The 13,489-nt window shown below is 41.1% G+C and overlaps 1 protein-coding gene across 1 annotated transcript in view; it reads left to right on the forward strand.

The window, feature by feature from the left end:
* kdm5a (lysine (K)-specific demethylase 5A) overlaps positions 1 to 9,671 on the forward strand; it is a 207,806-nt gene extending 198,135 nt beyond the window's left edge. The window contains exons 26-28 of the mRNA XM_043708905.1: positions 4,048 to 4,268; positions 5,148 to 5,546; positions 8,081 to 9,671. Coding sequence (XP_043564840.1) covers positions 4,048 to 4,268; positions 5,148 to 5,546; positions 8,081 to 8,287 — 827 coding nt within the window. The 3' untranslated portion in view covers positions 8,288 to 9,671. The remainder of the gene's footprint in view (positions 1 to 4,047; positions 4,269 to 5,147; positions 5,547 to 8,080) is intronic.
* The last annotated feature ends 3,818 nt before the right edge of the window (positions 9,672 to 13,489 follow it).

A 13,489-nucleotide genomic window follows, 5' to 3' on the forward strand; every position in this document is an offset into this window, starting at 1 on the left:
TGCGGAAGATGGACTGTTCCACATATCCTACGAAGAGGCAGGCATAGCTGGGGCCCATGCGGGTGCCCATGGCTACTCCTATGGTTTGGAGGAAGTGGGAGTATTGGAAGGAGAAGTTGCTCAGGGTGAGGACCAGTTCAGTCAGTCGACGGAGGGTGTCAGTGGAAGGGTACTGGTTGGTACGGCGGGAAAGGAAGAAGCGGAGGGCTTTGAGTCCTTCGTGATGGGAGATGGAGGTGTACAGGACTGGATGTCCATGGTGAAGATGAGGCGTTGGGGACCAGGGAACTCCAGCAGGGCCATACATTAGATTTTGTCTGTTCATTCTATCAGCCTGTCTACCGTATCACCCCCATCTCTCACTATCTTCCTTGCACATACTTCAGGTTTTGTGTTATGATCTTAGCTGATACCATTGGACGTGTCTGATTCTAGAACGAAATCTGCGCTGAATAGATCATTCTGTTTTATTTAAAATGCTTTCATTCACTGAAACACAGACACACACGGCTGTAAATTTTCTTGATCAATAAAACAGGAATTTATGGCATAAAAGAAAAAAGAAAATGACACATTTAACTGTCAAAATGTGAAACACAGTTTGAATGATCTTAGAACATGCAGTAAAACAAAGTCATCTATTCCCAACCCCCTCGTTTCACAGGGAGTCAGTCCAGACAAGTTGCTCTTTTATATCAAATCTTTTGGCTCTGAGTAACAGCTTCTCTCCACTTCTGTCCTATGAGCTGTGAAGTTTTTTTGATGTGACTACTATCAAAATTGAAAGGTTAGACTTTTTCAGTCATTTCACAAGATAAACTCCAAGGTAAGAGCTGAATTGTCTTGTGCACCTTACGAGGAGAGAAGCTAGATTTGATTATGATAGTCAGGTCTCCTCCAAAACTGTCCCAAAAGCTTTGAAGATTTCTTAGGGTCTTTCTAAGGTAAAGTAAATCTTTGACTATTCCTAACAAAAACAAACTGATGCAAACAACCCTAGCTTGCCTTTTGGTGTTTATGCTCCCTGCTGTAAATCTGCAGTATGACCAAATTGGAGGCTGGATATATTTGGGTTGCTGTCTTTGGAGAAGAAGGTTATGGGGGTCATGGACTGGGTGAATAGAAAGCTACTTAATCTCCTTAGTGGAAAGGTCAACAACAAGAAGACATAATTTTAAAGTGAAAGGCACAAGGTTCAGAAGGAATTTGAGGACAACATTTGCTACCCCATGGATGTTGGGCATCTGGAATGCACTGCCTTAGATGGTAATTGAGGTGGGCAACTTCACAGCATTTAAAAATGGATGAGCACTTGAAGTGTCACAACATTCGAAGCTATGGGCCTAGAGCAGGTAAGTAGGACCAGTGTAGTTGGTGATGCATTTTTAGTGTTTCAGTCTCGATGGACTGAAGGGCCTTATCAGTACTGATTCTGAACAATCTTCTATTAACACTGCTGGAGACTTGCAGTCGCCTACTCTGTCAAACTTTGGATTAGGTCACAGTTCAGAAAGCATTATCTGACTTTCATTGCTTTTCTCGTAAATCTTTATGAAACATAATCACCACCAACGTGCTAATAGTTTGAAATCAAATCTTTCAAAATGTTATTAATATATGAATCATAATTTTCATCAGAGTGGACTGCAAATTTTGAAATTGTGCCCTGAGTATCCAAATCAATGTACTAGTATAGATTTAGAAACTGTGTGGTCCTAATACTGACCCCATGTGGAGCTCAGTTCTGAACGTTTTCTGTCACTCAGCCAGCTTTGTATTCATGCTGCAAGTGTCCCTTCAACTCTCCTTCTGTAGGCTTCAACAAGCCTGCTATGTGGCATTTTAACTAATGCTCTTTCAAAATCCTTGTATGTCACACCAAACACAATACCTTCACCATATTTCAAAAGTTCAATCCAAATAGTTAAGCATAATTTATCCTTCATAAATCAATGCAGGGTTTTTGAGAGTATACACATTTTGAAGTAATGGTCAATTTTGCCTTGTAATGTTATTGCTAAGCACCTTCCCACCACTGAAGTTAAACTGCTTGCCTGCTAAGGTGCTGGGTTTATCTCCATGCCCATTTTGAACAAGTATCTATTACAGAAGAACCTTGATTATCTGAAGGATACGGGTGGGGAGTATTACATTTGGTTAATCGAATGCAGGATAACATAATTAGCCACACATTGGGACCTTGTGATCTTGTTTGGATGATACGATGTTCAGTTATTCGAATGACAGGTAATCTTGGTTCCCCTGTATTTGCAGTTTTCTGCCACTCCTGGATTGACGGCAGATTGAAAGATTAAGCCCTTCATGTTTTCACCTTTACTTCCCTTGTCTGTCTCAATTTTATCATCGCCTCTTAAGCTTTGGACCTTCTCTGGCAGCCTTCTATGTTGTGCGATAATGGTGTATGCTTTGGTGGTCCCCTCACTGTTAATTGGTGTTTACTTGAGCTCAATGCTCCTTAACCTTAATCATCATCAAGTGCAATTAGCTGAGAAGTAGCAGGGTTCACCTGGTCCTCAAAGTTAATGCTGTTGTCCAATAAAATGATGCCAAGGAGCAGCCATGAATCATACCAACTACTGGAGCAGATTTAACAGACTTGTTTGTTTGTTTGGTCTACTCTTGCTGTCTTTTCTTGTGTTTGACTTCAGTGACCCATTCTGTCACTATGGTGATAGCCACAACCCTGACAGCATTTCCTCCCCTGTTCTTGTTCCCATATATATATATATAAAGCGCACTACTCTAAATGGTATATCAAAGTATGATCAGTTTCACTTCTGCACCCTATGTGACAACACTGAAGAGTGCCTGTGTGGGAATGCTAAAGAGAGACGTTGCAGAATCATCTTCTTGGGTAAATTTCGGATGAAAAGTACATTTCTGTCTTTGTCAATGCATTTGTCCCTAATAGGCTTCAACCCACCTTTCACTACCCATATATTATTTATTTATTTGGTAATCAGAACGAGTATTGCTGAGAAAAGACAGGGTTTTATGCTGTATGTTACAAGTGTCAGCCAATTTCTAATTAATTTCTCAAAGATCACCTCGCCCTGAGAAATCAGTCTATAAATCAGTTCTGAGGAAGGGTCACTGGACCCGAAACGTCAAGTTTGATTTCTCTTCACAGATGCTGCCAGACTTGCTGAGCTTTTCCAGCAACTTCTATTTTTGTTTCTGATTTACAACATCCACAGTTCTTTAGGTTTTTAATCAGTAAACAAGTCTGGCTTAAAATTTAAATAAGGCTTGAGAACTAACTGTCAGTCATCATTAACTGGCACATTATCCATAGCAGCAGCACCACCAATCAGGCACTGTTTGCTGACCAATCAGCACAGTACTCTGATATGGTATAAATTCATTTTCCCCATAAATTTATATTCTTACAAATGGTCCTGATGAATGGAAGACAAAAAGTTCTGACAAACCATATTTTTTCAGCAATACTTTGACTATTTATATGCCTAGAAGCCATTTTGGTTCCTTTTCATGTTAGCTCCTTTTCCACTCACTTGTCTCCTCTTATTTATTTTTCCACTAGCGGTTCTCATTGTCAGTTTGATTTACAGGTGTTGGATATACTTTTTATTTGCTTCAACTTTGCATCTCACTCATCCAGGGAATTCTGCGGTATTACTCCTCCCCAAACAGTGGGAAACCTAGTTGTGAATTATCTCCTTAAATGGAGCCCATTGATTAATTACAGTATTACCTATGATGCATTTGATTTTGGACAAGATCCAGATTCAACCCATTGAAATTAGCCCTCCTCCACCTAAACCCAATGACTCTCTGCAAAATGATCCTCATTGACACTTGATCTGCTTGGCTGACCTGATCCCCTAGTCCAAAATTCAGTAATACCTCCTATGTCATTAGACACAATGTATAAAATCTAGATAATTCTTGTGGACACTCTTTAGAAACTCCTTCTGTGCTTTGTGCTATTAGTATCTCTGACCATGTTAAGATAATTTATGTTGCTTACTATAACCATTTTATGTCACCAATATATTGTTCTAGGTACTGGAACTCCACGGAAACAACCACGTAAGACACCATTGGTGCCACGTAGTTTGGAGCCCCCAGTCCTTGAGCTGTCTCATAATGCAAAAGTTCAGCTAGAGGAGTTGATGATGGTGGGAGACCTTTTGGAAGTAACTCTTGATGAAACACAGCATATTTGGAGAATATTGCAGGCAACACACCTTCCTGCAGAGGATAGATTTCTACATATATTGGAGGTACTTCCTAAATTCCATTTACTGATTCATTTTCTTTCCTTTGAGATTTTTTTTAGAGGAAGATGAGTAAACCTTTATCTTGGCGCTGTGTAATGAATTTCTTTCTGGCTAAACCTCTGAGCAGTGCAAACTGTAACAGAAGAAAATGGTCAAAGTTGATAAGATTAATGGGAACTACTTCCTGATCAAGCTTCCAACTACCTGGTGTTCAAAACCATCTTTAAAGAAAAAGAAGAAATTGAGTGTTTAAAGAATTGTCAGTAAACATTTTCCATCCATTAAGAATCTGGGACAAGTTATAACAGAATGAGCAACAAACCCATGTACTAACGGCAAAGCAACCCAAGTACAAGCTTCTTGCAGATTGGAAGATACAGTGAAATTGGGGGCCATTCAGCCATTACCCCACAAATTGTTTCTTTTCAAAATGTGTACCTTCGAGTGCCACAATTGAACATTGAGGCAGCATATTCCAGATGCTAACCAGTCGCTGCATGCAAAAGCCTTTCCACATGTCACCATTGCCTTAAGTCTGTGCCCTGTGGTTCTCCAACTTTCCATAAATTGGAATGATTTCTCCCCCTCCACTCTTTCCAGACCCCTATTAATTTTGAATACCTGTCTCTCCTCTTTCTGTTCTGCAAACAAAACAGTCCAAATTTATTTAATCTATAACTGAAAGTCCTCATCCCTGGAAAGACTTTATGCTGGAGTTAAAATGGCAAGGCTCATAAATAAAAAAGCTAGTATTGTGATGCTGTGATATTTTTCTCCTTCCGGCTTACTTTACATTCACTTTCTCTATTTTTGACATGTTGTTCTGGGCTTTATGATGCCAGCATTGCTTTTCTAACTCTTTTTGATAACTCATGTCTTCAGGACGATGGTCTGGAGGAGAAATCCATCCGAATTAAAGTCAAAGATTCTTCAGATAAAAAGCGAAAGCGAAAACTGGAAAAGGCTGAGTTGTTCTTGGGGGATGGCAAGAAGTTAAAAGAACTGAGAAAGTTTGACAAACCCAAAAAGAAAAAGCTGAAATTGACCCCAGAGAAAATGAGAGAGCAGAGCAAACTGGGGAAGAAAGTTGGAAAAGAAGAAAAGGAGAAAGAGAAGAAGAAAAAAGAGAAATCCAAAGAGTGTATGGAGAAGTTGTTGGAAAAGAAGAAAGAAAAGAAAGTGATTTTACCAGCTCAGGAAGATTGGTCTGCAGCAGAGGACTCTGAGGATGAAAATGCTGTTTGTGCTGCGTTGAACTGTCAGCGGCCGTGCGGAGAAGAGGTTGGTCTGTAGTTATCCTGTTGCAGTAGTGAATCACGTTACACTTTAATCTGCATTAGCTTATTTATTTGTATAAATTCTGTCATGTTTCCAGTAATGACAAAATTGTTGAGATATTATTCTTAAATTGCATATTATTGGGATGTTATTCCTATTTGGCACCTTTATAAGTCGAAGCAGGATATTTGTCAGTCATGTGAATTTTATATATTTTAAGATTTAGTGTAATACGTAGGTATGTTTTTGTATCTCAACCTGTTCCAAGCTGTTGTTGCAGGAGCAGGTAGAACTTGAACCTGGGTCTCTTGACTTGGAGTTGGAGACGCACTAGAATGTTGGATTTTCATTCTGGTGAGATGGGGGTCAGGGTTTGTGGTAGCTCATTGTGAAATCAGTGACTGCTGGGTGAGGTGGTGGACTGGGCAAGAAAGCTCACCTTGGCGCACTGGCACTTTGTCAACGATATGAAATAAAAACCAAAACAACAAACAGCTTTTCAACCTTCACCCTCTTGGGACCCCAAAACACCCTAAAGGACGCTTCCTTTGCCTCATCTATGCCTAACTGCACCCCTCCACTCAGATCCCATAGCTCTCAAACCCTCCATGCCAACCTCTGCCCCACTATCTTTTACTGTTACACCTACCATGCCAACTGAACCAGTATGGCCTGTTCGAGAGCCTTACTGAAATGAAATAAATTCTCAAGTGTCTTGATATTAATAATCACACAACAATAGGTAATAGTCCAACAGGTTTATTTCGAAGCCCTAGCTTTCAGAGCGCTAGTGCTTACAAATAAACCTATTGGACTATAACCTGATGTTATGTGATTATTAACTTTGTCCACTCCAGCACCTCCACATCATTGATATTAACAATTACGCCAGTAAAAAAAATCATTATTTCAAAACCCATACATTATCTATGACTCATTATGAGAACAAGCACAATTGCAAAAGTCGGTCTGGCAGCATCTGTAGAGAGATAAGCCCAGACTTGCTGAGCTTTTCCAGCAATTTCTGTTTTTGTTTCTAACTTACAAAATCTGCAGTTCTTTTGGTTTTTATGTAGAATTCATAGTTTCACTTCAAAGAGTCTATTACCACTGGGAGGCATCAGTGAAACTGTAAATTAAGTGTCATTTGGACAAGCATATGAACAGGTAGGGATTACAGGGGTACAGATTATGTGCATGCAGATAGGATTAGTTTAGAATGGCATCATGGCCGGCAAAGACATGGGTTGTAGGGCCTGATCCTGTGCAGTACAGTTCTATGTTCTGTAAGAACCCTATCGTGATAATGAACAGTTATGAAATCAATCGTGCAGCACTAATTCTGAATTAAAATCTGAAATGTTAGTTGATGTCAACAGAGAAATAAACACTTCTTAGTACTCTAGTCATTTTTAAAAACCTAATGGAAGGGCAACAGTTCCAATATCTTGAAATGGTCATTGACAGCTCCACTACCTGCATGCATTTTTTTTTTTTAACCAAAAATCACATTTCCTTTTAACCATCTCAAATTCCCAGATGATGACACAGGGCTGTATGTAAGAGGATACTTCAGCCTGTGTCCAAGAAATGCCAGCAATCTTATACCTTCTCTTTCAGGAGCTGGTACAGTCATGATGGGCTGATTGGCTTCCTTCTGAATTCTTGAGATTCCATGATTCTCCGATAGACCTTTTTTTAGACATTGTGCTTGTGAAAATCAGGTCAACCAGAGGCAGCTGCGCACTAATGGCTGCAACTCAGAATCCACCTTATCCCACAAAAATGGAAAGTGCTATGTTTGGGGAGGTGGGACTTTCAGTTTTGGGCCTGCACTTTTGTAACAGCAAGCGAGGCTCCCCATCTTTATGAATGATCAGCCACACATCCTCTGACAGTCATCTAATTCAAGCAGCTTCATTCTTCCACAGTCCCCAACTCCGTTCACATAAAAACGTCTCTACCCCTTTCTGTTAAAGTTTGACCCCTCCCTCATTTTTTGTTTTCCTCAAAATTACCCACCCACTGCCCTTGTCTCTGTCCTGTTGCTTTCAGCTTCCATCCCTGCAGCACCATGACCTAACCCAGACCCAATTGATAGTTGCTTGACATCTAAGAAGAAGGTGAAACTTATCTTTAAAACTGTGCAACAGATTCCTGATGCCTTTATTGAAACCTGGTTATTTTTCAACTGCTATAAAAGTTTCTTTTGTCTGTGAGATCATAAAAATCTGCTGTAACTGCTCTTAGATTTTAAACAGTTTAATTCTGTATAATGTGATCTTCAAACAAATGCTAAATACTATGATTGCTGGAAGTCTGAAATAAGTGGCAAATGTACAGCTGGAGTTCTAATGAAAGGTCACGGACATAATTGTTCTTTCGATTTCAGTGGATGCTGCCTGAGTACCATTAGTATTCCCTGTTTTTATTTGTAAGTAGGGCACATTCCAATCGTTCTCTTGCTTCCTGGTGAAATTACTAGTTAGTCCAACCTTTCCGTTGTGAATAATGTTTTCTGGGTTTGTGTGCTGCAGGTTGATTGGGTGCAGTGCGATGGAGGCTGTGATGAATGGTTCCACCAGGTCTGCGTCGGTGTCTCTTCTGAGATGGCAGAGAATGAGGATTACATTTGTACTGCATGCACCAGGCAAGGAGCTCCTGATACCCGAGCAGCTAGCCACAGCCTGCCTGGAATCTATACTGCCACATCTTTCCTGGAGGACTCTAAGGACAGCAGCTAGTCTCTTCATAATTATATTCATGGAAGTACTGTCAAGTTGTTGGCTTCAAACAGGACCCTGGACATAGCTGATGAGCACCACACTCTGCCACAGATGCCACGCACCCACAATATTAAGGACCAGTGTGAAGTATATGGTTAAGATTAGCATTATGAAAAAGTGAAGGTAGAGACAATTCTGTTCTCCATTGTGTGTGTAAAAGTGAGCCCCTTCTTATTTGTTGCAGCAGGTGTAGTGGGACAGGAGATAAAACAACAAGGATAGTGGTAGGGGAGGGGCAACAGCAGGTACCAGGAATGGATGGCACCTGCTAGATGTGGAGCTTGGAAGAGGAAATGGAAAGGGAGCAGGGTACTTCGGGGAGAAACTAAGAGGACGGTGCTTAAGTGGGGAGGCAACAAAACCCACTTGGGGAACACATAGCTATTTAGCTGTTTCGCAAGAGGACAAGAACATAATTACTTGTAAAAGTTAAGTATTTAATCTTTCACATCTTCTTAAAAATAATTTTAATGATTTGAAATCTGTTTAGTCAGTTTGAAATTGGACTTTTTTTTACACTAGGCATATTCTGATGAGATTTAAAAATGTGTGCGAGGGCGGGTGAGGGTTGGCAGTGTTTTTTTAACCAAGTGTTAATGTGTTTCCTGAACCATCTGGACTCTGTATTGGAGAAAACAAGTTGTAAGCTGGCCAACGATATTCTTTCAAATGCTGTATGTGTACAAAGCGCTCTCATGGAGCAACAATACCTCAGAACAGAGTGCTTAGATGCGATCACATTTAGTGGAGTACATGAACCAATTATGCCTTGGGGATCCAACTAAACAAACGGGAACAAACACATCCTTCCTAGGTGCCCAGTAATTTTATGTATTTATGTAGGTTTTGCTGTAAGATACTAGGTTGTTTAGACTTTTTGGTAAAACATTTGTTTTATTTATCATTTTCTGTTTTTTCATAAACATGTTTGAGAGGTGGAATTTTTTTTGTCTATGTAAATGTATTAGGATGTAATGTCTTTTCCTGTGTCTGAGGAGAAAAATGCTTGTCGCAAGTTGCAATCAGAATACAGTCACTCTAACAAATAGTGCATTTCCTTTTTTTTTGTTGTGATTTGTATTTACATGAGCTGTGAAATGGAATGCACATCACATTTTGAACCATTCAGCCAGACATAACCAGCGTGCATACTGACACGGAGTCTCCTGTAATTCTGTTGGTTTGGTATTACATCTGTCATTACTTCCTCATTGGTTCCTATCCCAGTTTTCTCTTTTTGTTCCCTTGTATTCAATACTTGTGATCATGTACCTTGTCATTCCAGGTACTGCACTGTTTCACATTTTGCAATCCTTATTAAATGTCAGCTCCTTTAACCTCAGGCAATAACACTATAGCTTGAATTTTTAGCATGAACAATGCACAATGCAGAGTACAAAAGCAAAAAATGCCTCAGATACTTGAGCTCTGAAATAAAAAGCATAAAATGTTGGAAATCCTAAACCGGTTAGGCAGAAACTGTGGCAAGAGTTCAGGATTGCACAGTGCTGGCGTGACCATGTTTGGGAATATGGAATGCCAACACTACCATGCCCAAGGAATGCACAGGTCTGAACGCCACTAAACACTAACGTGTGCAGTGCTGATTTCAGAGTGATCAAGCTTTGGTTCGGTCCTTTGGCTTAAACCCAGCAGCCATACTGTCCTCAGGCACCTCCGGGGCCAAGGAGAAATTGAATTATTGGTTTGCATTTTTGGTTTTATGATTGTGCCTGTACTTTCCAAAGCTTTTGTGTAAATTTTGCATTTTCTGTTGCAAAGTTTGTTTTATAATATGTAATGCATTCTGTTGAGATGTGTGATTGGTTTTATGAATTTCCCAACCATTTCCAAACTTCTGATTTTCTTGTACACAGTTGATCTTCTGAGGCAAGGGAGGAAACAGCAAGGGTGCTAACAATAATTTTAAATTATCAGAATCTAAGAAAGGTGGTAGGGAAAAGCCAGGAAATTATAGGCTGGTGTGCCTGACATAACGGTGGTAGACAAGTGCCCCTTGGGTCCCTTTTTAAATTTTTTCCCCCTCACCCAAAAGCTATGCCAACTGTTCTGGACTCCATCACCCCAGAGAAGAGACCTTGTCTATTTATTCTATCCATGTCCCTCATGATTTTATAAACCTCTATAATGTCACCTCTCAGCCTCAGTCTATTCAGTCTCTCCCTGTTGCTCAAATCCTCCAAGCCTGGCAACATCCTTGTAAATCTTTTCTGAACACCTTCAAGTTTCTCAACACCATCCAATAGGAGGGAGACTAGGATTGCCCACAATATTCCAAAAGTGGTCCACTCAATGACCTCCCAACTCCTACATTCAGTGCTTTGATCAGTAAAGGCAAGTATACCAAACGCTGCCTTCACTATCCTATCTACCTTCGACTCCACTTCCAAGGAACTATGAACCTGCACTCCAAGGCTCCTTGTTCAGCAACCAGTAAGTGTATAAGTCCTGCCCTGATTTGCCTTTCCAAAACGCAGCACCTCACATCAATCAAAATTTATGTAATCTAATCCATTTGCCATTCCTTGGCCCATTGACCCATCTAATCAAGATCCTGTTGTACTCTGAGGTAACCTTATTTGCTGTCCACTTCACCTTCAGTTTTGGTGTTATCTGCAAATTTACTAACAATACCTTCTATGTTCACATCAAAATCATTTATATAAATGATGGAAAGCAGCACCAATCCTTGTGGCGCACCCATTGGTCACAGGCTTCCAGTCTGAAAGGCAGCTCTCCACCACCACCTTCTGTCTTCTACCTTTAAGCCAGTGCTGTATTCAAATGGCTAGTTCTCCCTGTATTCCATGAGACCTAATCTTGCTAATCAGTCTGTGAGGAACCTTATCTAACGCCTTACTAAAGTTCATATAGATCATGTCTACTGTTCTGCCCTCATCAATCCTCTTTGTTACTTCACAAAACGCAATCAAGTTAGTGAGATATGATTTCCTACGCACAAAGCCATGTTGACTATCCCTAATCAGTCCTTGCCTTTCCAAGTGGATGTAAATCCTGTCTTTCAGGATTTCCTCCAACAACCTGCCCACCACTGATGTCAGGCTCACAAGTCTATAGTTCCATGACTTTTCTTTGCCACCTTTCTTAAATACTGGTACAACATTAGCCAACCTCCAGTCTTTGGCACCTCACCTGGTGCTGGCAAATGGACTAGATTAGGTTTGGATATCTGGTTGGCATGGACGAGTTGGACCAAAGGGTCTGTTTCCATGCTATACATCTCTCTGACTGTCAGTAGGGACTCTACCACTGGGCCCCAAGTGTTTTTAATTTGCAATGCTATGCTGTTCATCTTCAACTAAGCAGACAGAAGGGAGTCCGAGTTTAAACGTTGCATCTTCTGATTGGAAAAACAAATCAGGAAAGTAGTGCGTTGATTGGTTCGTGAGTTTGGAGTAAGAGATTAACAGAAGTAATAGGAGTTAAGTGAAAGTCAGGACCAATATAATAAACGGATATATGTAAGCAAAGTAGGGAAGGAGAAGTAAGTTAATAGCATTGTTATGTATACGTAATTAATTGTTTTTCTTAAAAAGGGAGTAACTAAAGAGTTTAAAGGAAGTCGGGCAGCAGAGCTCCTTCCAGTAATATGCTTCTCCTGTGCTGTGTGGCAAATAATGGAAGCTTCAGTTGTTCCTGGTGATCACATGTCAGGAAGCATGTCCAGCTGGAGCTACCAGAGGAACCGCATTTCAGAGCTGGAGCTGCTACTGAATTCACAATATGGATGTACATTCAGTGAGGTCACACCACAGATCAAAACTGTATAGGCAAAAAGGGTATAGGTGACCACCAGGCAGAGTAGAGAAAGGGTGGTAGGGCGGGTCCTCTGTGGTCATGCCCCTTTCTAACAAAAAAAACATTTTGGATACTGGTGGGGAGATGACTGTGCAAGGGGCAGCAACTTCTTGGTACAATGGGTGGATCTGCTGCACAGGAGGGGAGCAAAGAGAATGGCAGGGCTAGAGTGCAGAGGATTCAATTTGAAAGGACACAGATAAGCTGTGTATGGCCACAGAAGAGGCTCTAGGATGGTATGATGCCTCCCAGATGTCAGGCACGTCACTGAACAGCTGCATGCATTCTGAAGGGGGAGGGCAAACAGACAGATTGTGACAGATATCAGTGTCTTGGGTCCGAAAAGGGATTACATCCTAATAACAGAATTTAGGCAGTCATGAAAATAAATAAAAGAACAGGACCCAAAAGGTGATAATCTCTGGATTAGTTCCAGTGCCCATTGTGAGAAAATATAGAAATAGGTTAGTTCAGATGAATGCATAAGGAAATGAATATTTCTAGCAATCCTTTGAAATGCTGGCATATTCTTCAAATCAGCACATATTAGTTAAATGTTTAACTCTGAATTGAGCAAAGGCAGATCAGCGTGGCAATTGTGTGGCTTGAGGGAATAGAAGGGATGGATTTAGATTTTGGCAACATGGGAATCACTTTTGTGAAAGGTACAATGTTAAAAATCACACCACACCAGGTTATAGTTCAACAGGTTTATTTGGAGGCACTAGCTTTCGGAATGCTGTTCCTTCATCAGGTGGTTGTGGAGGATAAGTTTATAAGGCACAGAACTCACCACCTACTTTCGGGACATTACCCATGCCCTCCACCTCCTCCATGATTTTTGCGCCTTATCTTTACCATGGACATCCAGTCCCTGTACACCTCCATCCCCCGTCACGAAGGACTCAAAGCACTCCGCTTCTTCCTTTCCCGCCGTACTAACCAGTACCCTTCCACTGACACCCTCCTTCGACTGACTGAACTGGTCCTCACCCTGAACAACTTCTCTTTCCAATCCTCCCACTTCCTCCAAACGAAAGGAGTAGCCATGGGCCCCAGCTATGCCTGCCTCTTATGTGGAACAGTCCATCTTCCGCAGTTACACTGGCACCACCCCCCACCTTTTCCACCGCTACATCGATGACTGTATTGGCGCTGCCTCGTGCTCCCACGAGGAGGTTGAACAGTTCATCCACTTTACCAACACATTCCACCCCAACCTCGAATTTACCTGGACCGTCTCAGACTCCTCCCTCCCTTTCCTAGACCTTTCCATTTCTATCTCGGGCGACCGAATCAACACGGACATTTACTATAAAC

This window comes from Chiloscyllium plagiosum, chromosome 19 (assembly GCF_004010195.1).
Source record: "Chiloscyllium plagiosum isolate BGI_BamShark_2017 chromosome 19, ASM401019v2, whole genome shotgun sequence".
NCBI classification, from domain to species: domain Eukaryota; kingdom Metazoa; phylum Chordata; class Chondrichthyes; order Orectolobiformes; family Hemiscylliidae; genus Chiloscyllium; species Chiloscyllium plagiosum.